This window comes from Brachyhypopomus gauderio, chromosome 21 (genome assembly GCF_052324685.1).
Source record: "Brachyhypopomus gauderio isolate BG-103 chromosome 21, BGAUD_0.2, whole genome shotgun sequence".
NCBI classification, from domain to species: Eukaryota; Metazoa; Chordata; class Actinopteri; order Gymnotiformes; family Hypopomidae; genus Brachyhypopomus; species Brachyhypopomus gauderio.
Genome location: NC_135231.1, coordinates 10,268,191 through 10,295,077, shown reverse-complemented (window position 1 = coordinate 10,295,077; position 26,887 = coordinate 10,268,191). Strand labels below are relative to the sequence as shown.

The 26,887-nt window shown below is 45.3% G+C and overlaps 2 protein-coding genes across 5 annotated transcripts in view; one reads left to right on the top strand and one right to left on the bottom strand.

The window, feature by feature from the left end:
• Window positions 1-7,906: 7,906 nt before the first annotated feature.
• LOC143484953 (uncharacterized) lies at window positions 7,907-25,705 on the bottom strand. Its single transcript, XM_076984039.1, has 5 exons — window positions 25,023-25,705; window positions 24,405-24,737; window positions 12,553-12,867; window positions 12,290-12,449; window positions 7,907-12,036 (listed from the first exon to the last, which is right to left on the bottom strand). The coding sequence occupies exons 1-5, from the start codon at window positions 25,054-25,056 to the stop codon at window positions 11,925-11,927; spliced, it is 954 nt and encodes a 317-aa protein (XP_076840154.1). The 5' UTR covers window positions 25,057-25,705; the 3' UTR covers window positions 7,907-11,924.
• The window catches only part of ptpn22 (protein tyrosine phosphatase non-receptor type 22), a 14,581-nt gene continuing 13,389 nt past the window's right edge, over window positions 25,696-26,887 (top strand). For 2 of the 4 annotated variants that reach the window (XR_013122744.1, XM_076984023.1), the window contains exon 1: window positions 25,698-26,290. Coding sequence is in view for 2 of the 4 variants with exons in the window: in XM_076984023.1 (XP_076840138.1) it covers window positions 26,189-26,290 (102 nt within the window). In the remaining 2 variants the exon portion in view is untranslated. Of the gene's footprint in view, window positions 26,291-26,887 lie in introns of all 4 variants that reach the window. The other 2 variants (XR_013122746.1, XM_076984024.1) reach the window with 2 other exon arrangements.

Here is a 26,887-nt window from a genome sequence, read left to right as displayed (position 1 = left end):
GGTTTAAAAAGCGTCCGTGTTGAAAAGGTGACAGTTTACCAAAGAACACACTGACGGGCCTAAAGAGAAGTAGCACAACATTGTACGGACAGATGGCAGCGAGATTGTTCTCATTTGGTCTAAAGGCCACCGTTGGTGCAATGACCCATAAACACTGAATTAAAACCACAGTACACTGTGAAGCCAGTAAAACATGGTGGTGTGAGCATAATGGCTTGGGGATGGTCTTCATACTTTGGAGTTGGGCCTATTTATCGCATAACAAGCACCATAGACCAGTCTGAATTTATCACTATACTGGAAGAGGTCCTGTTGCCTTATGCTGAAGAACAAATGCCCTTGAAATGTGTGATCAGGAGGACAACGACCCCAAACACACCAGCAAGCACGCAAACATCCTGCTTCCACACCAACCAAGATGTGACCAGCCCAATCCCTAGACCTCAATCTGACTGGGAATTTGTGGAGTGATATCAAAAATGCTGTTTTTGCCAACCCAAAAAATGTGAACACAACTGTGGAGACAGCTTGGGCTGGAATATCTGCTCATCTAGGTATCAGATGCTAGTTGACTCCATGCCACATAGATGTAAAGCAATTTTCAGAAATAATGGTTATACAACTACATATTAGTTCAGTGATCAGAAAATACAGACACTGCTATTTTTAACAGCCTATTATTCTTTTATCTTAATTTTCTAAAAAGGGAATTTTGGTCATGTTTTCATGTGGAATTGAATGTGTGTCGTGGTCCAGCCCCTGGCCCCTCCCTTCAGGCATGTGTAGGTGTGGTCTGCCTGAAGTGGAAGTATACCATATTTAGAATATTTAATAATTAATCTTTAAATTAATTAATAATAAATAAGTTAGGTAATCATTATAGTGAAATAAATAAAAAAAACAAATTTATATTAATATTCTGAGAAAATGCTGTAACCTAAAGATTGGTAACACAATTAGACACAATATGTTAAAAACAGGCATGATTAATTATTTATTCATTATTGTTAGTAAATTATAGGATACCAGACAACTCAAAGAAATTATGCAAATAAAGTTTAAAAGAATTACAAGTATTATGATTATAGTTAGTTTTAATATATAAAATATTTAATAAATATTTTGTGTTGGTTTATTAGGACATAGGTACATTTTGTGCTTTTGTTCATGTATTACACCTTAGCCTACGCCATAAGTTACAGACGGCCATGATTAATCAGATCGTCTGACCACCTGTACTGGCTCAAAAAAACCACTTTCTTATATTTCTGATAAAAATTTAACTTAATCAGAATAAAGATAAAATACTGACTTTATCTTATATCTACCCCTGAAGCTCTTCCGATACAGGCGGTCCCCGGGTTATGACGTTGATCCGTCGTAAATCGATTTTCGGTGTAAATCGGAACATACGTACATACTGTACGTAAATAACGTACTATACACAGTTATCGTATCCTAAAGCTAGCCTTTTGGCAAATACCTTTATCCATAACTGCGTTTAACTAATCCTGACGCCGCGCACACCAAACACCAAGTTCCGTTTACGACACAGAACCACTTAAGTCCAAACGAGGCTTTAGCCTATACAGTAAATGGGAGATGTGTAGTAACCACGGAAAATCGTAACTCGGGGACCTCGTAACCCGGGGACCGTCTGTATGATGTTTATGTCGATTGAATCGGAGCATTAATGTCTTCGGCACGACCAAACAAGTTGAAAACATTAACTGACCAAAGCAAAGTGGACTTAAGGCAGAAGGGAGGTAACTTTTCTACGTAATGTCCGTAAATCAGAAGGCGGGATGACCTGCAAGTCAATCAAACGACACCGCCCAAACGACACCCCCCCCCCCCCCCCCAATTTCTTTTTTCTCGTGGACACGTCGGTACGCCGGAATTCCGGCGTGGTGCCTGAAAACTATCAGGCCTGCGATGTGCAGTGATCACAGAGCCTTTGTGTGTGTGTGGAAATAAAGAAATGAATGCTGTTATGAGGATTGAGCTTTTTCTCAGTTGTTGTAAACATTCTGCTGTTATTTTGCACATAATTGCATGTGTGCCCAGGACAGAAATGAAATGACAGGGTCTTGAGAACCATGATGCCACAGTGTGGAATTTGTGTGGGTTTGAAAAGTCAGACGAGTTTGAAACTGAACCTGATGTTTCTGTCATGCTACATCCTCTGACTCCTCCCTCGTGCATGGGCATGTGTGTGCGTGCGTGCGTGCGTGCGTGCGTGCGTGCGTGTGTGCGTGTGTGTGTGTGTGTGTGTGTGTGTGTGTGTATACGGGTTAAAGCAAGAAATTTTCATTTGACTGAAATTGCTGGCAAAAGACAATGCCAGCAATTACTGATAATGTGGTGTAGTTGGGACAAGGCCTCTTTTGCCTAATTCTACACAATAAACACATTTATAAAGTATATTTATCTAAACAGCCTGTGTAAGGAGAAAAGAGAGCTATGAAGCAACAAAATGCAACACCTGAGCAATAAATGTACTTCAAGTTATCTGGGGGTCCTCTTCCAGAAAATTATTTAAAGATCAAGTCAAATTTAGTTAATCCTGGTGAGTTTTAAAAGGTATGAAGCTCTCTTGTTTTTATCAGATTCACTATCGCAAAAACATAAGCCGTAAGATGCTTAAATAGGTATGTTACAAAAAAATTTAATATCCAAAAATGGCAAATTAAATCACACCACTGGATAGAGCTTTTAAGTACAAACAGAACAACACCATCCATGTTAAATTGGTTTAGAAATAAAAAAGTTGACATTTTAAATGGAAGAAAATAATTTTGGGCCGGATTTGGGCTTGAAACTCCCGGGCTGAAAAAGTGCCCCACTCCGGCCCTAAATGCGCCTATTTTCTCCAACTGTATTAATTAATGAAGAAAAGTCTGTGATCGGTGGAGAGATTATTCAGTATAAATAACCATAACTTCTATATTTCACTACAAATTCAAATAAAAATTGAAATGTAGTTACTTTTTAGTATGGACATGACGTTATAATATTCAAAATGAATGAACAAATGAATATTTAATGATTAATTCATTGCGCTGAAGCGCGGCGCGCGCGAAGTAAAAAAATTCGAGACACTGTCACTCGAGAAAGTATAAGGAGGGAGGTAACTTTTCTACGTAATGTCCGAAAATCTGAAGGCGGACCCGCAAGTCAATCAAATGACACCGCCGTCATCCATCCGGTGCTGATTAGCGCCAGTGAGAGAATCATATTTCGGCCACAAAACAGATAGTACGCGCTTGTGTGGTTTATTATGATTTGACGGAATTTCCCCCCCCCAAAAATCAAATGACGGAAATCCGTCGTAGTGACGGAGAACTTTAACCCATAGACCAGGGGCTTATCTCCTGTTTCCAAAATGCATCAATGACTGCTTGAGAAAGCTGTTCTACTTTGATACTTGAAGAAAAAAAATATGCTCAATAAAATGTAGGCTACTCGTGTTCAACGGTTTATTCAGTTAACATGAATTTGTAAGCCTACATACTGTACATAAAGGGGTTGATAACATGTTTGTTCAGCTAAACATGATATTTGAAATGTAAGCCAACATTTAGTACGTTTAACCTCACGGACGTAATTTGGGAGGGGACTTCTTCAAAAGCCGGTTTTGGTCCTCTGCAGTTTTAACGGTTAAAAAGAAATATTTTAATAGCGACGATTCTAGCGCTAGGACCATGCAGAAAACGACCGCTCCGAGCTCCGCTCCGGTAACATTTTACGTTCCTAAAAATGGCTGTATCTCAATTCAGGGGCTGCAGCCCACGAAGTGCGCATTTGTAGGCCGGTTACGTCACTGCGCCGCGACGAGGCTGTCCCAATTCGTGGACTCCTTCTTATGCGGCCGACGAATGTAGCCTTCAAAACCCCGAAAACGAAGGATGCATCTGAGTATCCTTCGCGTCCCACCATATCCCAGGATTCTTCGTGGCTGTATCCATGTAAACACACGTATGATTTGTAATTCACATGTAATTTTCATGTTCTCGCCCCTATTGTGCAATTTGGTTAGGAATACAGCCGAGCTAAACTATCAAGTTGAAAGTCATCATAGTTTGTTTACCCATTTTGACCCAGTTCCCAACCCAACTTTAAGAATAGATTAACGGCGATAATTTTTATATCGCCCGATATTATATTAGTGGTGGGACGTTAACGGCGGTCGTTAATGTACACTACTACAATGTTAACAATGTACACTTTTTTGGTACATTTCCTGTCCCACCACTTAAATTTCAAATGTACATATCCAAAATATCTAAATGACTATTTTTTTTTTAACATTGTACTTGTTATAAGACAAACTGTAAAATTTGGTGGAAAAATAAGCACCTTAGATATTATTCAAAAGACCGAATACCTTTGAACCACCTCAAAAAATGGCCATTTTCTCTTGTCCCACACATTGGGTGACCAACTTCTTTGCCAAATTTAACAATTAAAATAAGCTCTAAATAAATTACTTCCTCTTGTATATTGTTGAAATGCATCTCCTTTACTTATGAAAACAACTTCTTTGTCACAGTTTTTACACTATTAAGTTGTGTCCCACAACATGCGCGCAGCCCTGTTACCATAAGGAATTTTATCTGGCAGAGAAAGGGTTAAAAATATTTGTGTGCTGGCACAAAGGAATTTGCATCACAAGGACATTTCCTGCCCACATGGCAAAAAAAAATGGTAAGTGCTCTAACAATTTTCAAGGTTTTTTTCCAAATATGTTTGTCCAAGTTGTGTGTGTCACTCAGTGAATGCAACCCTGTTCCTCATATTGTAAGACTAATATTGAGTAGAGTCAAAATTTACTTTATATACTTATATAACCATATTTGTCCTTGATCTTGTATACATAGCTAAATTTTACAGTGAGCATCTGTTCCTGGGGTAGACCACAACTTAGCCTAAATTTGCAACCCTGTTAGTCGCAACCCTGTTACTGCATACCAATTTACTGCACACCAATCTAATAAAGAAAAAACTTCTTCCATATCTGAGATTGACGAATCAAACTTTTTCATAGTTTATAACCTGTAGATAATAAATATATGATTTAAAATGATCAAATTGAAGATCAAATTTTCAGAAGTTACCACCCCTGAAATGTACCAAAATCCTGGAATGACCCATATAATAACAATAGGTAGTGTACATTTCATTAGATGTCCATCATTCCATAAGTATTTGGTGTTAAAAGCAGGTCATGATGTCGTAGTTCACAGGTACGGGGACACAGCCTTAAAAAACACGCAAAACCTTACCTTCTCTTACAGAAACTTGGATCTTAACCATAATATCAGCGTAGACTGTGTCGATCCCAACCCAGTAGGTTCCAGCGTCTCCCAGCTGGAGGGCGGACACGCAAACCTGCAGGCCTCTCTTCACGGCGTCCACCATCTGAGCCCGACTCCTCAAGGAAGCCGCGGTGAACCCGTCCGTATCCATGAGAATCTCACACGTACTTCTGGACTCCCCCAGACACCAGTACTTCTTACTGAAGCGGTACTGATTTGCAGTGTATTTGCAGGTGACATTAAACCTTCCCCCAACGGTGGCATGGACAATGCTGTTGTCACACCAAAGGTGGGCACTAACTATAAAGAACAACAAAACTGTTACATAAAGAATCAGCTCAAGATCAAATAAAAGAGATTTTATATTATTTTGTAAATAATTACAGAACTTGACGGTTTGGGACTGGTTTGGCAGCTCGGTGCTATTTCCTGTACACCTCTACATCTTTTCAAGTTACTTTAAAACGTTTAAACCGGCCCACTGTGGATAGCCAATGATCTTTAGTCAAAAGGACATAGTAAACATATTTATAGCCTCCCAGATCTTTGGCTGAACTATCACACAGTAGAAGACACTCACCTTGAGATATAAGCAGCAGGTTTAGAAGCCACATCTAAGGGTATGTTTGGTGTGCCTGTTGTAAGCTCAGACAGGATGTGTATCAGAGGTAGACTGTGGTTTTTATGAAGCCCTCTTTATGTGCCCTAGCCCCATGAACTTGGTAGCCGGTCCTCTTTCACACGCATTCACAGGTGTGTGTGTGTGTGTGTGTGTGTGTGTGTGTGTTAGTGTAACAAAGATGCAGTAGTTGCCCATATCCAGTAGATAGAGCCAAAGAGGTGTTTGGTAATGACAGCCAATGAGAAGGACTGCATATCGGTTGGGGCGATCCGTCAAACGTTTTAAACATACACTACCAAATTCTCATCCAGGCTGACTGAAGCACTTGGGAAGTGCGGGGGGGGTTCTAGTGGACCCCCCTCCCCCCACCACACACACACACACACACACCCACACACACACCTGCTGGAGAGAAGCCCAACTACTGAGCAGTTGGACATGTGTACCTAATAAATTGGCCGATGAGTGTAAATCAATTAACAAGAATTTTCTTAGTGTTGCAAAAAAAAATTTTTTTTTAATCTTAATAGATTGAGCAACAAACACCTTCATGAACATATATGAGCAAATGCAGAAACAACATTTATAGCAGGTTTGAGATGGAAAATCACAGTCTGATTACATTCCAGTCATGAACCAAACACGTCTGATGCAGTGTGTGGTGAACAGTGATGTCAGTAACGCCTTACTCTAATCTTACCACTTTTTTCAGTGAAGAGTAATATAACGAGTTACTACGGAGCCCGGGAGGGGACATGGGTAAAAAAAAAAATTACCAATTTTAAACGAGGGAACATTTTACCATTCGAGCACACGTTTTCTGTAATTCGTGCTCACGATTTATTAATTCGTTCACACGATTAACAATTCGTGCGCACATTTTGTTTTAATCGTGCGCATGTTTTAATTAAACTCGTGGTCACGATTTAGTAATTCATTCACACGATTAACAATTCGTGAGCACGTTTTGTTTTAATCGTGCGCACGTTTTCATTCATTCATTTGCAAACCTACTGGCCTAAATGCATACATTGCAGATACAAGGAGAGAGGCAGTAACAGTTCCCTGAAAATGTATATACTTTGATTGTTTAGATTTATACCACAATGAACAGAGATACATTTATTAGGTCTTATTTGCTTATGCCTCATGAGGACATTGTAGCTTCCCTTGCACAGCGGGGAATCACAATCTGTAAACGGCATCTGAAGCGAATTCTAAGCCTTTTAATGAACATTTATGACGAATTTTAATGTTGCTTTGTGTTTCAGGTTTGAAAAGTACTTTAACATGCTTGAAATTGTAACTACTTCGTTTCACAACAAATATCTGTCTAACTGAACAGTTCTCTTGTATTACGTTAACAAATACGAGCCTCTTGTAATTCCAGGACGAAACATGAGAGAACGTGAAGACGTTCAGATTGGGCGTTTTGAAAATAAACAACCATTAAATAATGTGATTAAAAGCAAATTATTTCGAATCATTTCGAGTATATGTATAAATGTTTAACTTATTTAAGTTTATCGTGCTGGGAAATATTGAACTGGACCTTGAAAGTGACGTACAAGTGCTTGAATTCCACCTTATAAAGGTGTATGAACCCTGCAAACATGACTTTGTTCACTGCGCTGAATCGACAGCACACGAGATCCTCGCGCACGGGCAGAGCCACAGCGCGCAGACCCTCGCGCCGCTCGCGACGCGTCAAGTATAAACCAGGCTTAAGAGTCAGTGATCTCTACCAAGACGATATGCCATTAAGTCTTCCAGAACCTTGAAGCTGGTCGACAAACTCAATAACTTCCTCTATGTTAGCTATGTTATAAACCAGGCTTTATACTTGACGCGTCGCGAGTACTTTTCAAACCTGAAACACAAAGCAACATTGAAATTCGTCATAAATAAAATAAAAAAAAAACAGCACATACTGTATATATATATATTTTTCTCATTATTACGTAAATTGCTATCTCATTATTTCGAGATACTAAGTCATTATTTCGAGATACTAAGTCATTATTTTGAGATACTAAGTAGTTATTTCGAGATACTATCTTGAAATAATGACTTAGTATCTCAAAATTGTCACGGTGAGGCGGCCCCCTACCGGCCGCCTCCGTCCACAGCGGCTGTTGTTGTTGTTATTTGGTGACGTCATGTGCGTCCCTCAGGTGGGAGGAGCCCGTGATATGTCTCACCTGAGGGTCGTTTGTTTGCCTATATATGTCTTGTCTTTGTACCAGTTGACCGCTGGTCATTATATCCTTAATTTGGATCTTTTGCACGGGTTTTGGTTTGCACACTTTCTATTAAACCATCCTTTTTCCCTGAGATTTCGCGTGATCGCTTCCTTTTCAGTTGCTCACACCATCACAGAATGACCAGCCACACTTCGGAAGCTGCCAAGTCTCTTTTTCTTTCTCCTTCATTCGTGGTCATGTCTCGTGGTAAGTGTTTGTCTACGTGGTGTTTTGTTTGAAGAGCTCCGCCGTGCTTTTGTGTTTTGTGTGTGTGTGTATGTGTGTAGCACGACGAGGACCAGGGCAGTCTGCCCTGGGAAAGCCCTTCGTGTCCGTTGTGTGTTGAGAGAGTTCCGCCGTGCGTTTGTTTGTGTGTGGCACGGTGAGGACCAGGGTGTCTGCCTGGGAAAACTCTCGTGTGTGTGTGTGATAAGTGTGTACGGGTAACGGACCGGAGGATCAGTGTGCGTGCGCGTCGATATGTGTTTAATGTTTCATGTGTGTGACGCGGTCGCCGCTCGTCACGGTCGCCTCGCTCCCTGTGTGTCTTGTGTTTAATGTGGGGAGCGACTGCGACTCTGAGCAGCGCGTCACTATTGTGTTTATGTAGAGCACGCACGTTTTGGTCCCGTTCGTTTACTGTCTGTGCACTATTTTGTTTGTCTAGTATTTGCGTGTTCGTTGTGTCCTAGCGTGCTCGTGAAATGTCGTTGTTGTGTGTAATTCCACGCTTGCTCCTCCCCTTAAATGTGTGTTTGGGGGGGGACCGGTTGTGGTCCCGTGCCACGGGGTATGGCACGGAGGGCGTCGGTGTGGCGCGTTTGTGTTGTATGTTGGTGTGTGGTTGGGTGTGTGTGTGTGTGTTCTGTTTCTGTGCAGGTGCTTCCCCCTGGCGGTGTCGTGGTGTTCCTGGACCTTGTGGGGGTCTCCATCTGGCAGGAGCCCCCTTGTGTTGTGGGGTGACCGGAGCCCGGTCATGAAGAGCCCCTCCCTAGAGGGCTGGGGCCCCCGGATGTTTGGGGACCATGGGGCTCTGGTCTGAGAAGCTCCTGCTGGAGATGGAGATCCTCCCTCCTGCCCAGGGTGACCAGGAGGCCCTTGGGGCTGCTCCCTAGCCCGCGTCGGGGGTGCTCTGGGCCTCGGTCTCTGGCGCTCCTGGGTTGGGTGGAGGAGTCCACCTTGCGATGAGGGGCCCCGGGAGGGGTTGGCTCCCCAGGAGGCTGGGGTGACCCCCAGCCAAGGGCCGGGGTCAGCTCTGGGAGGAGGTAGGTCCAGGAGGAGAAGTAGCCACGCCTCGGGGAGGTAACTTGCGCACACACACACACACACACACACACACACTAAGGACGATAAAGGAGTCGTAGCTCCTCGTCCGCACACCCTTGGGGCTCTCTGGCTAAACGCCGGTTAGGGCGTGAGGGCCCTGTGACCGAACGGGGCGTGGTTTTGTGTTGTGAACGGCCCGGTCGGTCCAGGGTCCCGCCCGGGGAGGTGAGCTGCCTAATGTTTTGTGTTTTATGTTCCAGCTCCTGGACGGCAGGAGGTGTGTTCCTGCCTGTCCCTGCCTTCCTGCCCCTTCGTGTTTTGTGTGTAGCGGCTGTGTGCCACACACCCAGTGGAGGGGAGTGTGGCTTGGTGGGGGGGTCTGTCACGGTGAGGCGGCCCCCTACCGGCCGCCTCCGTCCACAGCGGCTGTTGTTGTTGTTGTTTGGTGACGTCATGTGCGTACCTCAGGTGGGCGGAGCCTGTGATCCGTCTCACCTGAGGGTCATTTGTTTGTCTATATATGTCTTGTCTTTGTACCAGTTGACCGCTGGTCATTATATCCTTAATTTGGATCTTTTGCACGGGTTTTGGTTTGCACACTTTCTATTAAACCATCCTTTTTGGGACTTGGCGAGATCGCTTCCATTTCAGTTGCTCACACCACCCGTCACAAAAATAATGACTTAGTATCTTGAAATAATGAGATCAATTTACTTAATAATGAGAAAAGAATATATATGTGCTGTTTTTTTTATTTTAGGTATGGGCTTCCATACAAACGTGATGTGAGGAGATACATAATTTAAATGTCAGGAGATACATTATTACTGTTAAAAATGCACTTCCAATAAAGTGAGTATTGGAAAAACTAATGTTGCTGCTAAACTACTAAAGTAACTTGTAGTCTAACGTAGTTACTTTTAAAATCAAGTAATATGTAATGTAACAGTTAAATAATTGGTCTCTAGTGTATATTATGTGTGTGTGTTTCTATTTGTCATGTTCTACAGTTCTGTAAACAGCAAAATTAGTACTGAACAGAAACTCATATGCAACCCATTGTTAATATCAGTTACACTGCATACATGACATCAAGCTTGGAGTTATATTATTGGGTGTTATTAGGGGCCACATTAATTAACTCTAGTTAATAATCTGTCGCTTCCTGTAAGCATTGCGTTAGACAACAAGGGTGCAAGAAATTAGACAAACACTTCAGTCGCAACAGTATATAACACGGAAATGGTGCCATCTAGTGGTTAAACTGTATTTGTCAAGAAAGCTTTAGGATTCTGTGCAGTTTTGTATCCCTGTCAAAGCAAATTCTGCTTCAGTCAAAACATTTGGTTGTTTTAATGTCTGTTTTTCAGTGTTGTGAACATGGCTCCACTCAATATTAAACAATTTTCACTGACTATGAAATCAAAATGTCATGAAGAGATTTACCAGCCATGAATTCAGGTAGAGTTCTGTGGTTGTACCTCTGTTAACTCTGTACTCTATAATAAAATATAAACAGCAGTAAATAGAATCCATATAAAAAATGTAGTTCCAAATCAAACATAAAAAGTACAAAACAACACGGAAAATAATATATACAACATGTAATACAGTACACAGATGAGAAGGTGTACATTTGCTTCAGATAAGCATGTTATCTGAAGTGTGACGCCGGAGGCGTCGGGACAGAGGCAGCCGGAGACGGGGGTTGAACAGTAGGATGTTTATTGTCCATGGCAACCAAACCAGTAAAGCTCTTAGCGCACACTGCAAGTGATGCAAGGTAAAGCTCGTAGCGCACACCAGTAAAGCTCTTAGCGCACACACTATAAGTGATGCAAGGTAAAGCTCGTAGCGCACACTAGTAAGGCTCGTAACGCACACACTGCAAGTGTTGCAAAGTAAGGCTTGTAGCGCGCACGTAGGTAGGGAACGCAGTGACTGACACGCAGAAACCAGAGACACTCATGTAGCGGCAATGTGCAGCACTGGACCAGACGATCTGCGGGCTTAAGAAGAGCAAAGTAAACAAGAAACAGGTGTTCAGTATGATGGTGATTGCGACTGTGGGAGTGGTTGCGTGCGCGGGGGTGTGTGCTGGGATCGGCTGCTGGCCGGGTTGCGCGCCCTCTGGTGGCGACCCGGCCCCCTCACCGTGACATGAAGATGATTTATCTTCCCTTTTTTATATGAGTAATATAATTAATGTATAATAATATTTATATAAGTAATAAGATTATATAATAACATTCACTATCCCAGTTAATAGATTACATTCCATTTGTCAGTCCAGGTTCCTAATATTATTGACTCTATGCAAATAGCCTTATAATCTTGAGCAAAGCAAGTTTTGAATGTATGAAGGTTTTTATGCCAAAAAAAAAGGAAAATGTACAAATATTTGGTATTGTATGACTCTTATGGAGATGTATGAATTTAATGTGAAGCCTCAGGTTTTGTTTAGCTCGTCCGAATTCAGCGTAATGTGACAGCTGTGTACATGTGCACCAGGCCAATGGTGGCAATCATGGCGGTGAAGAGACACCAGCGTATGACGTCATACCACACTGGTACACCAGACCAGGACCTGGAAACACACGTGCAGAAGGCTGAGGTGTTGCTGAAGAATCTGAACCACTACAGTTACCCAAACTACGGTGGGTTTTTTTTTTTAAGTCTTTACAAAATGGTAATGTCATAAGACAAATACACGTTGATATTATATGCAACATTGTCAGTTTCAACTTGAGGCATGCATGGCTATCCAAACAGATATACTATTATATACCATAGATATACAACTGTTGCATGATGTCATATGAGAACTGTCTATTTCATACCTGAGGAGAATGTTGCCGTTAAAGGTTTGATTGCCGTGGGGTGTTTGGTTTCTGTCTCCATTGGTCAGAGTGCGAGCGGCTGGATGTGACGTTTCCTCTGATGTCGTGCTGGTTGTCGGGGGTGGTTGTGTAGTTATCCAGCAGTCGTAGCTCTCGAGACCTGAGGGCAACATCACATCAGCGCTGTTGTTGACCCAGATTTCTTTCTTTCCTTCTGGCGTCACACAGCTGGTGACGGCCCACAGTCAGCAGGCCTGACTCACCTTCAGACGTGACGGTATACACGCAGTCCTCCTCCTGTCCCGTCTTCAGGACGCGGAGGAAGACGGGTGTGCTGCGCTCTCTGCTCACCGCGTTGTGAGCGGCGCAGACGACCCGCCCGTCCGGGGGGAGAGACGGACAGCGCAGGGGCAGCTCAGGGCCGCTACGTAGCAGGACGTCTGCCCCACGGGCGTCTGCGTACCAACTGTACTGCACGCTGGTGCCCTGGGCGCTCCTGCAGTGAAGGGTGATAGACTGCCCCCTGCAGGTCACCAGGGGGGGGCCCGCTGTCCAGACCTCAGGAACACTCACACTTTCTGCAATTACAGTCATTTGTGTGACCCATTAGTGAGACATAGCCCCATCCTGATATCCATCCTTCATTATAATCACCACTACATGTTACATACATTTTACATTTACATTTACGGCATTTAGCAGACGCTCTTATCCAGAGCGACTTACAAAGTGCTTTGCTTCTGATCACAGAATACATCCTAGGAAATAGTACGGATAGGCCAGAATTCAAGATACCATTGAGTCAGACTACTACTAAACTACAGGAGTCAATGTCATTAGCTAGTGTTTTGCAAGTTAGACGTTTGCCAAGAAGCACAAATAACCATAGACAGACATACAATTAAAGAACAACGGCAAGTGGTATCAGCTGAGTTAGTGCTCTGGTAAGAACTCAACAAACAGGTGAGTCTTCAGTCTACGCTTGAAGATAGCAATAGACTCTGCAGTCCTAGCAGCTAATGGAAGATCGTTCCACCATCTTGCAGCCAGGACGGAGAATAGTCTGGAGCTTTGTCTTCCATGAGACTTTATACATGGAGTTTCGAGTCAATATACATATACTAGAACAATATGCCTTCACGTATTAATGCATGCATTAATATATATAATTACATATTTATATTAGTGAAATTGGGCCAACAGCAAAAGAAAAGACAGATATGAATCCTGCTGGTATCCTGCAGTTCTTTCTTTTGATATTAGAATGCTATGCTTTTATTCTCTGTATCTTACTGGACGTCAGTTCATGTACACTTATGTGCAAAATAACAGCAGTCTTAAATCACAAATGTGTTTAATTACTGAATTTGATTATAGAATAACCAGATGGGCAAAGACACATCCAATGATATGCTGCAGGAAAATCAAAGATCTTCAGTTAGCTGTGAGTACTACAACAATCAGAAGACGCCTACATGAAGCCAAACTATTTGCAAGAAACGCTCATAAAGTCGCATGGTTTAAAAAGCGTCCGTGTTGAAAAGGTGACAGTTTACCAAAGAACACACTGACGGGCCTAAAGAGAAGTAGCACAACATTGTACGGACAGATGGCAGCGAGATTGTTCTCATTTGGTCTAAAGGCCACCGTTGGTGCAATGACCCATAAACACTGAATTAAAACCACAGTACACTGTGAAGCCAGTAAAACATGGTGGTGTGAGCATAATGGCTTGGGGATGGTCTTCATACTTTGGAGTTGGGCCTATTTATCGCATAACAAGCACCATAGACCAGTCTGAATTTATCATTATACTGGAAGAGGTCCTGTTGCCTTATGCTGAAGAACAAATGCCCTTGTAATGTGTGATCAGGAGGACAAGGACCCCAAACACACCAGCAAGCACGCAAACATCCTGCTTCCACACCAACAAGACATGACCAGCCCAATCCCTAGACCTCAATCTGACTGGGAATTTGTGGAGTGATATCAAAAATGCTGTTTCTGCCAAACCAAAGAATGTGAACACAACTGTGGAGACAGCTTGGGCTGGAATATCTGCTCATCTAGGTATCAGATGCTAGTTAACTCCATGCCACACAGATGTAAAGCAATTTTCAGAAATAACGGTTATACAACTAAATATTAGTTCAGTCATCAGAAAATACAGACACTGCTATATTTTAATAGTTTTTTAATACCATTTTAGATGGTAGACTTTCTTTAATTTCCCAGGCCTCTGCCACAGGCATCTCCATAGTGCCTAGAAGTGGTCTTCTGCATGCTCAAAGCAAATGACTGGATCTTCCATTCATCATCTTTAATATGAGCTGTCACACCAAGATCATTCTTGTTGCTAACAGAGGTCCAGTGATCCCCAGTCAGAGCCACATTTGTGGCGCTCTTCACAATAACCTGTTTTACTTCCCTTTCCTCATCATACAGCTGCTGGATTTTCTTCAACATTGTCTTTCTGGACGGCAGTTCGTAACTCGCATCAGTTGACGCAGCAGCGCTTCTTGTAAAACCGTAGCGCGCGACTCCGGGTTCATACTTGCCGCGTCTTACCACAGAGAGCGGTCTACAGTCCACAGCAATCCATCTCGCCAGTGAATTGGTCAATTTGTCTGACGTGGACTTTGACATTTAGTTTCTTAATTTGAACCCCGACATGTGGTCGAGTGTTGACTGGCGACACTGTTTGCTCGTACTAGGAATACATTTAGCAGCTAAGTTATCATTACTGACCTGCGCGTTAGCCCCAACATGTTTTGCGTTGAGGTGGTAACGAAGGGTGGAAGTGCTCCTGTGATAAGTGAACTCCTTCATACATAAAGTGCAAATAACACTATTTGTGTTTGTACTTCCATCTGGAAGTTTCTTATATTTAAATTTCCCATCCACCAGCGTAGCCTCTTCAGTCATCTCCATCATGCTCATCTTATTGTGCGTCCATATAATCTGTATGTCTGGAACTCGTGCACTGAGAAACATTATACGGTGCAAAAGTGTCTCGTGTTAAATGCGTTAATTTTTTTTAGTTCGTTACTTTCCCTGTAATTAATTAATCGAAAATTAAAGTCCCACCACTAGTCCATATATGTATTTCCTTTGGGTGTGGTTCTGTGTGTGCATGTGTTCATCCGTCTCACCTGTAGCTAGTCTCACCAGGTTATGTGTTGCACATGGTTCTTGTTTACGTTAAGGTATTTAATGTGTGTGGATGTTGTGCTTGTTGCTCGTCTATGTTTTGAGCCCTCGCTGTGTGTGTTACATTTTAAAACGTGTGCTAGCGCTAAATGTGCTGCTATTTGAAGGCCCATTTGAATGCATCTTGTCTCCGCATCCTGCCTGCCCCTTATAATGTGCAGTGATCACAGAGCCTTTGTGTGTGTGTGTGTGTGTGTGTGTGTGTGTGTGTGTGTGTGTGTGTGTGTGTGTGTGTGTGTGTGTGTGTGTGTGTGGAAATGAATAAATGAATGCTGCAATGAGGATTGAGCTTTTTTCTCAGTTGTTGTAAACATTCCGCTGTTATTTTGCACATAACTGCATGTGTGCCCAGGACAGAAATGAAATGACAGGGTCTTGAGAACCATGATGCCACAGTGTGGAATTTGTGTGGGTTTGAAAAGTCAGACGAGTTTGAAACTGAACCTGATGTTTCTGTCACGCTACATCCTCTGACTCCTCCCTCGTGCATGGGCATGTGTGTGTGTGTGTGTGTGTGTGTGTGTGTGTGTGTGTGTGTGCGTGCATGTGTGGTGTTATTCATAGCACCTGTTGCTTGTTTTATTAAGGTTATGTGTTGCACTTGTGTCTTGTTAATGTGCATGTATTTAAGTGTGTGTTTGTCTACGTGGTTATCAGGTGTTGATTCCATCTCTCTGCATTTACGTGTCTGATCTGAGTGGTCTGATCTGAGTGGTCTGCACTGTACACACTGTAGTTTCATTATTGTGCACCACAGAAATGAAAATAATGAATTTTCCATGACTCAATATATACATATAGATAGTCATGCCCAAAAGTATTCATACCCCTGGCAAATTTTGACTTAAATTTACTTTTATTTAACCAGAAACAGAAATTATATTTTTGACTGGAAATGACACAGGCATCTCCCAGGAGATAATACGATGATGTACAAGAGGCATCTGTGACGTTTGGCTGAGCGGCGAAGGACGAGACGTGATCCTCGGCTTGCGACAGGACGTCACTTTTATTAATGCACAAATAGTGCATATAGCGCACACAGAACATGTAACATTCACGGCAACGTGCAGACTTTAGACAACGACGAGCACAGGACACTGCGCGAGCGCACATTAAATAGACGAACCACATTAGCCCCACGTGATTACGAGACGAGTCACAGGTGAGACGGATTATCACAAGACACAACCACAACCACGAAGATCCACAGACGCAGACGATACGCGTGGACAACGTAAACACACGCCCAAAAGGGAGGGACTGGGGTCCTCAACGTCACAGCATCATTGTGGGGAAAAATATTTCTCAGCTTTTATTCACATTTAAACAAAAAGTGGCATGTCCAAAATTATTCATACCCTTTTAAAACTGCCACAGTATATGGGGTAATCCAAAGTTCTATACCATCCCAAATAGTCCAAGATGTTTTAAAGCATCCTAATTACCCTGATTCATTGGGAACAGCTGTTTTAATCAACTCAACAGGAGAAAAACAGCAGCTCTCTGCAGTTGATTTGTGGACAGTCATGGCTAAGACAAAGGAGCTCATTAAGGACCTGCAGCTGTGCATTGTGGCCGCTCACAAGTCAGGAAAAGGGCTATAAAGCCATATCAAAATGTTTTCAAGTTCCAGTGGCTACAGTGCAAAGTATTATTAAAAAATACAAGAAGTTCCTCACTGTGGAAAATCTCAGAAGATGTGGTCGGAAGCCAAAAGTGACACCTGGCCAGGAGAATAGTGAGAGAGGTGAAGAAACACCCAAGGATCTCCACCAAGGCCATCCTGGTGAATCTGGGCTCTGCTGGTGGCAACATCTCAAGGCAGACAGTCCAATGGACGCTGCACACTGCTGGGTTCCACGGATGCAGACCAAGGAGGACACCACTTCTCTAGAAAAGGCACACAAAAGCCCGCTTGACCTTTACAAATGCTCATCTGGACAAAGAAGACTTCTGGTGTTCTGTTATATGGTGAGATGAAACACAAATTGAATTGTTTGGCCACAATGATGTGTCCACCATTTGGCGTAAAAACGGAGAAGCCTTCAACCCTAAGAACACCACCCCAAACATGGTGGTGGGAACCTAATGTTTTGGGGGTGTTTTTCAGCCAATGGACCAGGGAACTTGATCGCAGTAAATGGCACCATGAAAAAAAGAGCAATACTGTAACGCGTTGCCGCCGATCACGGCGGTGACGCGTTGGTTTAAACGTGGTGAGAACCCAAACGCTAACCAACAATAAAACGGCAAAAAAGACAGCCAACTGAAACCTCCGCCGATGCGGGAAAAAACGAAAATAAAACTCAAGGGAAACAACAGAAGGATAACACGGAGGAACTCGACGTGTACAGGTAAGTAAACAAACAAAAAACACGCGGAAAGAAATACAACGCGTCTAATAAGGGAAAAACAGGAAAACGAAAAACACACGGAGAAACCTCAACGTGTCAGAAGGAGAGGAGAAAAATACACAAAATAAAAGACGAAGCTTTGGTACAAGACCAGCGGCTTCTTACCAGGTTACCTGTCAGACTGTCAACCAGAACACTGGAGGACAACCGACGAAGAACAGAGGGAGAAGACAAAAAGAAACAAAACCAACCTGAGAACACTCAGGGGGAAAACGAGAGAAAGAGAGCAACGAGATCGTACTGAGAAGAAGAGAGAACTTGGCTTAGGCTGTGAGAGTGCGTGACTACAGACAACTTCAGCAATGTGTTGCTGAAGTCGTCTGCTTTAAATAGGCAGCCCAACAGGTGTAATCTATCGGGCTCGATTACCCCTGGAACCAGCTCGCGGGCTCCGCCTAGTGGCGGCAGGAGGCACGTGCCTGGGTCCAACCCTGACAGAACCCCCCCCTCTAGGCCCGAGACCCCGCGGGCCCAGGGCAACAGCCCTGTCGCGGTAGAAGGCCGCGATCAGGGAAGGATCCAGGATGCGTGCCCTGGGAACCCAAGACCGCTCCTCAGGACCGTAACCCTCCCAGTCCACCAGGAATTGATCCCGCCCCCGGACCCGACGGACGTCCAAAAGACGCCGCACCGTGTAAACAGGACCACCACCAACCATACGCGGCGCAGGAGGAGCCGGGGCGGGAGAAGAACCACATAAGTAAGGCCGGAGATGGGACACGTGAAACACCGGGTGGACACGCATGGACGGAGGGAGAACCAAACGGTAGGTGACCGGGTTGATACGACGGTCGACTTTGAATGGGCCCAGGAAGCGAGGAGCCAGCTTCTTGGTGCCGCCCCGCACCGGTAAGTTACCCGCCGCCAACCATACCCGCTGACCAGGACGGAAGGACAGCGCAGGGAGACGATGCTTGTCGGCGCTGCGGCAATAGGCGGAGGAAGCCTTCAACAGGGCCGAGCGAGCACGCGACCAAGCCTTGCGACAGCGCCGAAACTGAGCCACAGCAGAAGGCACAGCTACGGCCTGCTCGTGATCAGCGAACAGGGGAGGCGCATACCCAAACAAACATTCAAAGGGCGACATACCCAGAGCGGAATGCCATAGCGTGTTGTGGGCGTACTCGGCCCACAACAGGTGGTCGGCCCAGGACGCGGGGTTAGAGGACGCCAGGCACCTGAGCGTCTGCTCCAGGTCCTGGTTGACTCGCTCGGTCTGACCGTTAGACTGGGGGTGGAAACCCGATGAGAGGCTGGCGGAGGCACCGAGGAGGGTCAAAAAGGCCTTCCAGAAGCTGCTGGCGAACTGAGGTCCTCTGTCGGACACCACGTCCTGAGGAAACCCGTAGTTACGGACTACATGAACCAGTAATAGAGACGCAGTTTCTCGGGCGGAGGGTAGCTTAGGCAGGCCGATGAATTTGCTATACTTAGAGAACCTGTCTACAATCACAAGAATGGTGGTCAGCCCTTTGGAGGATGGAAGACCGGTGATGAAGTCTAGGGAGATATGGGACCATGGTCTGGAGGGAATAGGTAAAGGGCGCAACAGCCCCCTGGGCTTGTTACGAGGGGCCTTACTCCTGGTACACACCTCGCAGGAAGCCACGAAGTCACGGATCTCCTGATCCATCGCAGGCCACCAAAACCTCCTTTTTATGAGCTCGGCGGTCCGCCTAGCACCGGGGTGCGCAGCATACCGTTCGGTGTGTCCCCATAAGAGGACCTTACGCCGGACGGTCGAGGGCACGTAGAGACAGCCAGGAGGAACACCGCTAGGGCCGGGTTCGTTAGCGAGTTCATCCTGTACTGCTTTCTCAATACCCCACCGGATAGGTGCGACAACGACTCCCGGGGGAAGCACGGTCTCAGGGGGACTGTCGACGAGAGGTGGCTCCCACTGTCGGGACAAAGCGTCAGGCTTGGTGTTTTTTGAGCCAGGACGATACGACAGAGTGAAGTCGAAACGACTGAAAAACAGGGCCCATCTGGCCTGTCTGGCATTGAGGCGCTTGGCCTGCTGGAGATAGGTCAGGTTTTTGTGGTCCGACCAGACCAGGAAAGGATGGCGAGCCCCCTCCAGCCAGTGTCGCCACTCCTCTAAGGCCAACTTAACGGCCAGGAGTTCTTTGTCCCCTACGTCGTACCGTCTTTCCGTGGGGGTGAACCGGTGTGAATAGTAAGCACAGGGATGCAGCTTAGGAGGAACCCCGACCCGCTGCGAGAGAACAGCCCCAACACCCAGATCAGAAGCGTCAGTCTCAACAACGAAGGGAAGCTCAGGGTCAGGAACCCGCAGTACAGGAGCACTAGTAAAAAGGCCCTTAAGGGTCTCGAATGCTTTCTGGGCTTCTGGAGTCCATGTGAACTTCCCCAGTTTTTTGCTAGTGAGAGCAGAGAGCGGAGCCGCGAGGGAGCCAAAATTTCTAATAAAGCGCCTGTAGAAATTGGCAAACCCCAGGAAGCGTTGGACCAAACGCACGGACGTGGGCACGGGCCATTGAGACACAGCTTTAATCTTGGCGGGTTCCATTGCCAGTTTACCGTTGGCAATGATGAACCCCAAGAAAGCTACTTCGGCGACGTGGAACAGGGACTTCTCTAATTTAACATAGAGGTGATTCTCGAGCAGCAATTGGAGCACGCGGCGTACGTGTTGCTGATGCTCTTGGACAGTACGGCTATATATTAAAATGTCGTCTAGGTAGACGTAGGCGTAGTTATCCAAAGCCTCCCTAAGGACGCCGTTAACAAACCGCTGAAAAGCGGCGGGTGCGTTCATGAGACCAAACGGCATGACTAAGTACTCGTAATGCCCGGAGGGCGTGTTGAAGGCGGTTTTCCACTCGTCGCCCTCCCTGACACGCAACAGGTTGTACGCACTTCTCAGATCTAGCTTAGTGAAGACCGTCGCCCGTTGAAGGGCCTCGAAGGCAGAGGACATGAGAGGCAAGGGGTGGCGGTCTTTGATAGTGATCTTGTTAAGCCCCCTGTAATCGATGCAAGGGCGGAGACCCCCATCTTTTTTCCCCACAAAGAAAAATCCAGCCCCGGCGGGAGAGGTAGAGGGACGAATAGTACCAGCCGCGAGCGCCTCCTGTATGTAGGTCTCCATAGCCTTGCGTTCAGGCAAAGCTAGGGAAAACAAACGCCCCCTAGGGGGAGTAGTACCGGGCAGGAGGTTGATAGCGATATCGCAGGCTCTATGCGGGGGTAGGAAGCCTGCTTTGCGTTTGCTAAACACGTCTTTGAGGTCGTGGTAAACAGCAGGAACCTTTTCTATGAACGCTATCTTTTCTTGGCTCTCCCCGGTTTTGCTGCGGTGGGGCGCCAAGCACGACTGTTCACAGACCTTACTCCATCGGTTAATGGACAGATTAAGCCAATCTACGTCGGGGTTGTGGCGTTGGAGCCAGGGAAACCCTAGGATCAGCTGTAGTTTGGGTGCAGCGATGACATAGGGGGTGAGTGTTTCGTGGTGGTTCCCTATAGAAATGTTCAGAGGAACGGTTTGGTGGGTTATGTCCCCGGAAGTGAGCAGCCTACCGTCCACAGCGGACACAGAGATGGGCTTTTCTAGAGGAACCAGAGGTATGGAGAGTGAGGCTACGAGAGCGGTGTCTATGAAATTACCAGAGGCCCCTGAGTCAACGAGAGCCAGGACCCGATGTTCCTCAGAACCTCTCCATGACACCACTACATGAGGCATCAGTCCACATGCGGGGAAATAAGTGCCACGACCCGTCGGTGCAACCCCGTTCACCGACGGGTCTGCCCCTTTTCCCTGTAACTCAGGACACTCGGCGATACGGTGGTTAGCCCTACCGCAATAAAGACACTTGCCCTCTCGTATGCGGCTTTGTCTTTCCTGACGGGAGAGACGAGTGTGCCCTAATTCCATGGGCTGTTCCGATGACGCGCCCTCTTCGTGTGTGGTCTTACGCACAGGGGATACTGCCTTAACACTGGGCGAAGTGAACAAACGGCGGTGTTGTTTACGGTCCCTCAACCGATTATCTATTCTAATGGTGAGGTCTATAGCGTCGTCCAGACCGCTAGGAGGCTCCCTGAGGGACAGTTCGTCCTTGATCTCTTCGCTCAAGCCTTCTATGTAAACGGCCCCCAGCGCCTCCGAACCCCAATTACTTTCTGCCGCCAGTGTGCGGAAGTCCAGAGAGTATTCCGCCACGGTAGATCTGCCCTGTCGCAAACGTAACAGCCTAGAAGCGACCATACCCCCTGAAGCAGGATGAAAAAACGCCTGCCGCATAGCCCGAGAAAACCGTTCGTATGAGGAACAGAGCTCCGGCTGGTTCTCCCAAACCGGTGTAGCCCACCGTAATGCTTTCCCCGAGAGTAACGCCATAACATAAGCCACTCTAGCACGTTCGGTGGGAAAACGGGACGGTTGTTGTTCAAAGATAAGAGAACACTGTAACAAAAACCCCCTACACTCGTTGGGATCCCCGTTATAACGCGCCGGAGCGGGCAATGCGGGCTCAGCACGAGAGTCAGCAGGCAGCCCAACAGCCCCGGGGGAAACCAGAGGGCTGGGAGCCGCAGCAGGCGGATCAGGCTTTTGGACAGCGAGAGCGATAGCCTGGAGCTGAGTGTGAAATTCCTGCAACGCCTGCTCATGCCTGCCAATAGTCTGCCCTTGTATGGCAAGGGCGTTTCGCATGTCGTCGGCGTCAGGGTTAGCTGGGTCCATATTAGGCTGAAGTTGTTCTGTAACGCGTTGCCGCCGATCACGGCGGTGACGCGTTGGTTTAAACGTGGTGAGAACCCAAACGCTAACCAACAATAAAACGGCAAAAAAGACAGCCAACTGAAACCTCCGCCGATGCGGGAAAAAACGAAAATAAAACTCAAGGGAAACAACAGAAGGATAACACGGAGGAACTCGACGTGTACAGGTAAGTAAACAAACAAAAAACACGCGGAAAGAAATACAACGCGTCTAATAAGGGAAAAACAGGAAAACGAAAAACACACGGAGAAACCTCAACGTGTCAGAAGGAGAGGAGAAAAATACACAAAATAAAAGACGAAGCTTTGGTACAAGACCAGCGGCTTCTTACCAGGTTACCTGTCAGACTGTCAACCAGAACACTGGAGGACAACCGACGAAGAACAGAGGGAGAAGACAAAAAGAAACAAAACCAACCTGAGAACACTCAGGGGGAAAACGAGAGAAAGAGAGCAACGAGATCGTACTGAGAAGAAGAGAGAACTTGGCTTAGGCTGTGAGAGTGCGTGACTACAGACAACTTCAGCAATGTGTTGCTGAAGTCGTCTGCTTTAAATAGGCAGCCCAACAGGTGTAATCTATCGGGCTCGATTACCCCTGGAACCAGCTCGCGGGCTCCGCCTAGTGGCGGCAGGAGGCACGTGCCTGGGTCCAACCCTGACAAATACATCAAGATTCTCAACAACAACATCAGGCAGTCTGTAGAGAAACTTGGCCTTGGGAACCAGTGGACATTTCAGCACGACAACGACCCAAAACACACAGCCAAAGTGGTGAAGAAATGGTTAGCAGACAAAAACATTAATGTTTTGCTGTGGCCCAGCCAGAGTTCTGACTTGAATCCAATTGAGAATCTGTGGAGGGAGCTAAAGATCAGGGTGATGGCAAGGAGACCCTCCAACCTCAAAGAGTTGGAGTTGCTCACTAAAGATGAATGGACAAAAATACCAGTGGAGACATGCAAAAAGCTGGTCGGCAATTACAGGAAGCGTTTGATTGCTGTAATAGCCAATAAAGGCTTTTCTATTAATTAATGAGAAGGGTATGAATAATTTTGGACATGCAATTTTTTGTTCAAATGTGAATAAAAGCTGAGAAATATTTTTTCCCCACAACGATGCCTCTTGTACATCATCGTATTATCTCCTGGGAGATGCCTGTGTCATTTCCAGTCAAAAATATAATTTCTGGTTAAATAAAAGTAAATTTAAGTCAAAATTTGCCAGGGGTATGAATACTTTCGGGCATGACTCTATATATATATATATATATATATATATATATATATATATATATATATATATATATATATATATATATATATATATATATGAGTAAGAATATAAATAAAATATATTGAGAGAGAGAGAGAGAGAGAGAGAGAGAGAGGAAATTGGTTCTTCAGCTATAAAATCAGATTTGCTTGCACAGTTGATGAAGGACCTCTGTCCAAAACGTCCTGTCTATCTGGAAACTTTTATATCTCTGTACTTCTTACCTAAGTACACTTCAGCCACCTCAAATCTTCTTCTGATTTATATATATATAAAATATACTGTAATAAGAATATAACAATAGGTAGTGTACATTTAATTAGATGTGCATCATTCCATAACAGTATATGGTGTTAAAAGCAGGTAACAGGAAACATAATTGATGTCGTAGTTCACACCTAGCAGGGCTATCAGAGCCCCAGGCACCGACACACAGCATTAAAAAACGACACGCAAAACCTTACCTTCTCTTACAGAAATTTGGATCTTAACCATAATATCAGCGTAGATTTTGTCGATCCCAACCCAGTAGGTTCCAGCGTCTCCCAGCTGGAGGGCAGACACGCGAACGTGCAGGCCACTGTACAAGGCGTCCACCATCTGAGCCCGACTCCTCAAGGAAGCCGCAGTGAACCCGTCCGTATCCATGAGAATCTCACACGTACTTCTGGACTCCCCCAGACACCAGTACTTCTTACTGAAGCGGTACTGATTTGCAGTGTATTTGCAGGTGACATCAAACCTTCCTCCAACGGTGGCATGGACAATGCTGTTGTCACACCAAAGGTGGGCACTAACTATAAAGAACAACAAAACTGTTACATAACGAATCAGCTCAAGATCAAATAAAAGAGATTTTATATTATTTTGTAAATAATTACAGAACTTGATGGTTTGGGACTACACTGGTTCGGCAGCTCGGTGCTATTTCCTGTACACCTCTACATCTTTTCAAGTTACTTTAAAACGTTTAAACCGGCCCACTGTGGATAGCCAATGATCTTTAGTCAAAAGGACATAGTAAACATATTTATAGCCTCCCAGATCTTTGGCTGAACTATCACACAGTAGAAGACACTCACCTTGAGATATAAGCAGCAGGTTTGGAAGCCACATCTGAGGGTATGTTTGGTGTGCCTGTTGTAAGCTCAGACAGGATGTGTACCAGAGGTGGACTGTGGTTTTTATGAAGCCCTCTTTATGTGTCCTAGCCCCATGAACCTGGTAGCGGGTCCTCTTTCACACGCATTCACAGGTGTGTGCGTGTGTGTGTGTTTAGTGTAGCAAAGATGCAGTAGTAGCCCATATCCAGTAGATGGAGCCAAAGAGGTGTTTGGTAATGATACAGCCAATGAGAAGGACTGCATATCGGTTGGTGCGATCAGTCAAACGTTTTAAACATACACTACCAAATTCTCCTGCAGGCTGACGGAAGCACTTGGGAAGTGCAGGAGGGGTTCTAGTGGACTCTGGCCGACACCTGCCGGAGATAAGCCCAAACCCCCCCCCCACACACACACACACACACACACACACACCTGCTGGAGAGAAGCCCAACCCCCCCAGGTTGCTCGACAGGCTCCACAACGCCAGCCTCCTGTGGCGTGATAGCGTAGTTTGGCAGTGAAGTGTGCAGCACACACTGGCTCTCAGGCTCAAAACCAAAAGTCCTCCCACATAAGGTTTCCTGTGTAGGGGGCGGCTTTAGGACCCAGTGACACACAGAGTGTCAGTCAAATAATAGAGGTAGTGAGAGAATGAGAGAGCAAGGGGGGGGGGGGGGGGGCAGAGAGAAGGAGAGCAAAGAAAAAACGTAGCTAAAGAACAGAGAGACGAAAGAGTGATTTAAAGAAATAGACAGAGACAGAGAGAGATGAGGACCACCGGGACATTTTTAGCGTGACCACAGAACCTGGTGACTGATACTACCACCACTTCCGTGACGACAGGTTGTACAGCCCTCCTGTCTCACAGCTACCAGACAACTTCTCAACTCACAACGGTGAGTGTTGCCCGGAAAACAGCAGAGGCAGCGAGGGGGACAGGGTGAAGACAGGGGACGAAGACAGAGAGAGAGAGAGTGAGAGAGAGAGAGAGAGAGAGAGAGAGAGAGAGAGAGAGAGAGAGAAAAAGGGAAAGACAGAACGATAGTGAGAAAGAAAGAGAGGGGCAGGACGCCCCAATCCACACCCCGAGCCCCTCTGCCTCTCTGGGACATGACAGAGGGGACCGTGGGACGCACTACATCATGGACCGCCGGGCTCAGATTCTGAGGAGCTTCGTGGACCAGTGTGTCATCAAGGAGGCTGCAGACAGCGAAACAGACAACGGATTCGCCAGCGAGTTTTCTGTGAGTTTGTCCAAGTGGCCTAATGCACTTTTAGAGATAGGCTGTACAGGTCAAACGGAATAAATACAATGTGTGTAGTCTTTCCAGAGCCCATGTTAATATATGCTTTCTTAGTGTGTGTGTGTGTGTGTGTGTGTGTGTGTGTGTGTGTGTGTGTGTGTGTGTGTGTGTGTGTGAGATCAAAGAAGCACATAGTTGTAGCATGTATGTAAACTTTACAGAGCTGGACAGAATTTGAAAGAACCCAACAAAAATGGAGTCTATAATGTAGTTGTAGTTGGCCAGCAAGTAGTTAGAGTGACTGAAATGTCTTAATATAGACTTCCTCTTCTCACCACTACTTTTCTATGTGGGAACTGTCACGAAAAGAGAAGTTCTTCTCATCTGGAGTCTACCCAAACAGAATCTGTAAAGCATAAGTTCACTAATCCTCTGCCCATAACTACCACAGCTGTTTCCCAGAATTTATCAACACATACATTATTGTATGCCTTTGTGTATTTTCTGTTTATTAATTTAGTTTATTTGTTTATTTCTGAATATATAAGTGTCAATAACTGTGCATTTATAGAATTTTGGAACTAATTATTCTAAAAC

Coding starts and splice junctions, on each gene's coding strand:
- LOC143484953 (XM_076984039.1), bottom strand. CDS start 25,056: ATGTGGCTTCCAAACCTGCTGCTTATATCTCAAG. Junction 24,738..25,022: donor CCTGCTGCTTATATCTCAAG/GTGAGTGTCTTC, acceptor TGTTCTTTATAG/TTAGTGCCCACCTTTGGTGT. Junction 12,450..12,552: donor GTATACCGTCACGTCTGAAG/GTGAGTCAGGCC, acceptor TGTTGCCCTCAG/GTCTCGAGAGCTACGACTGC.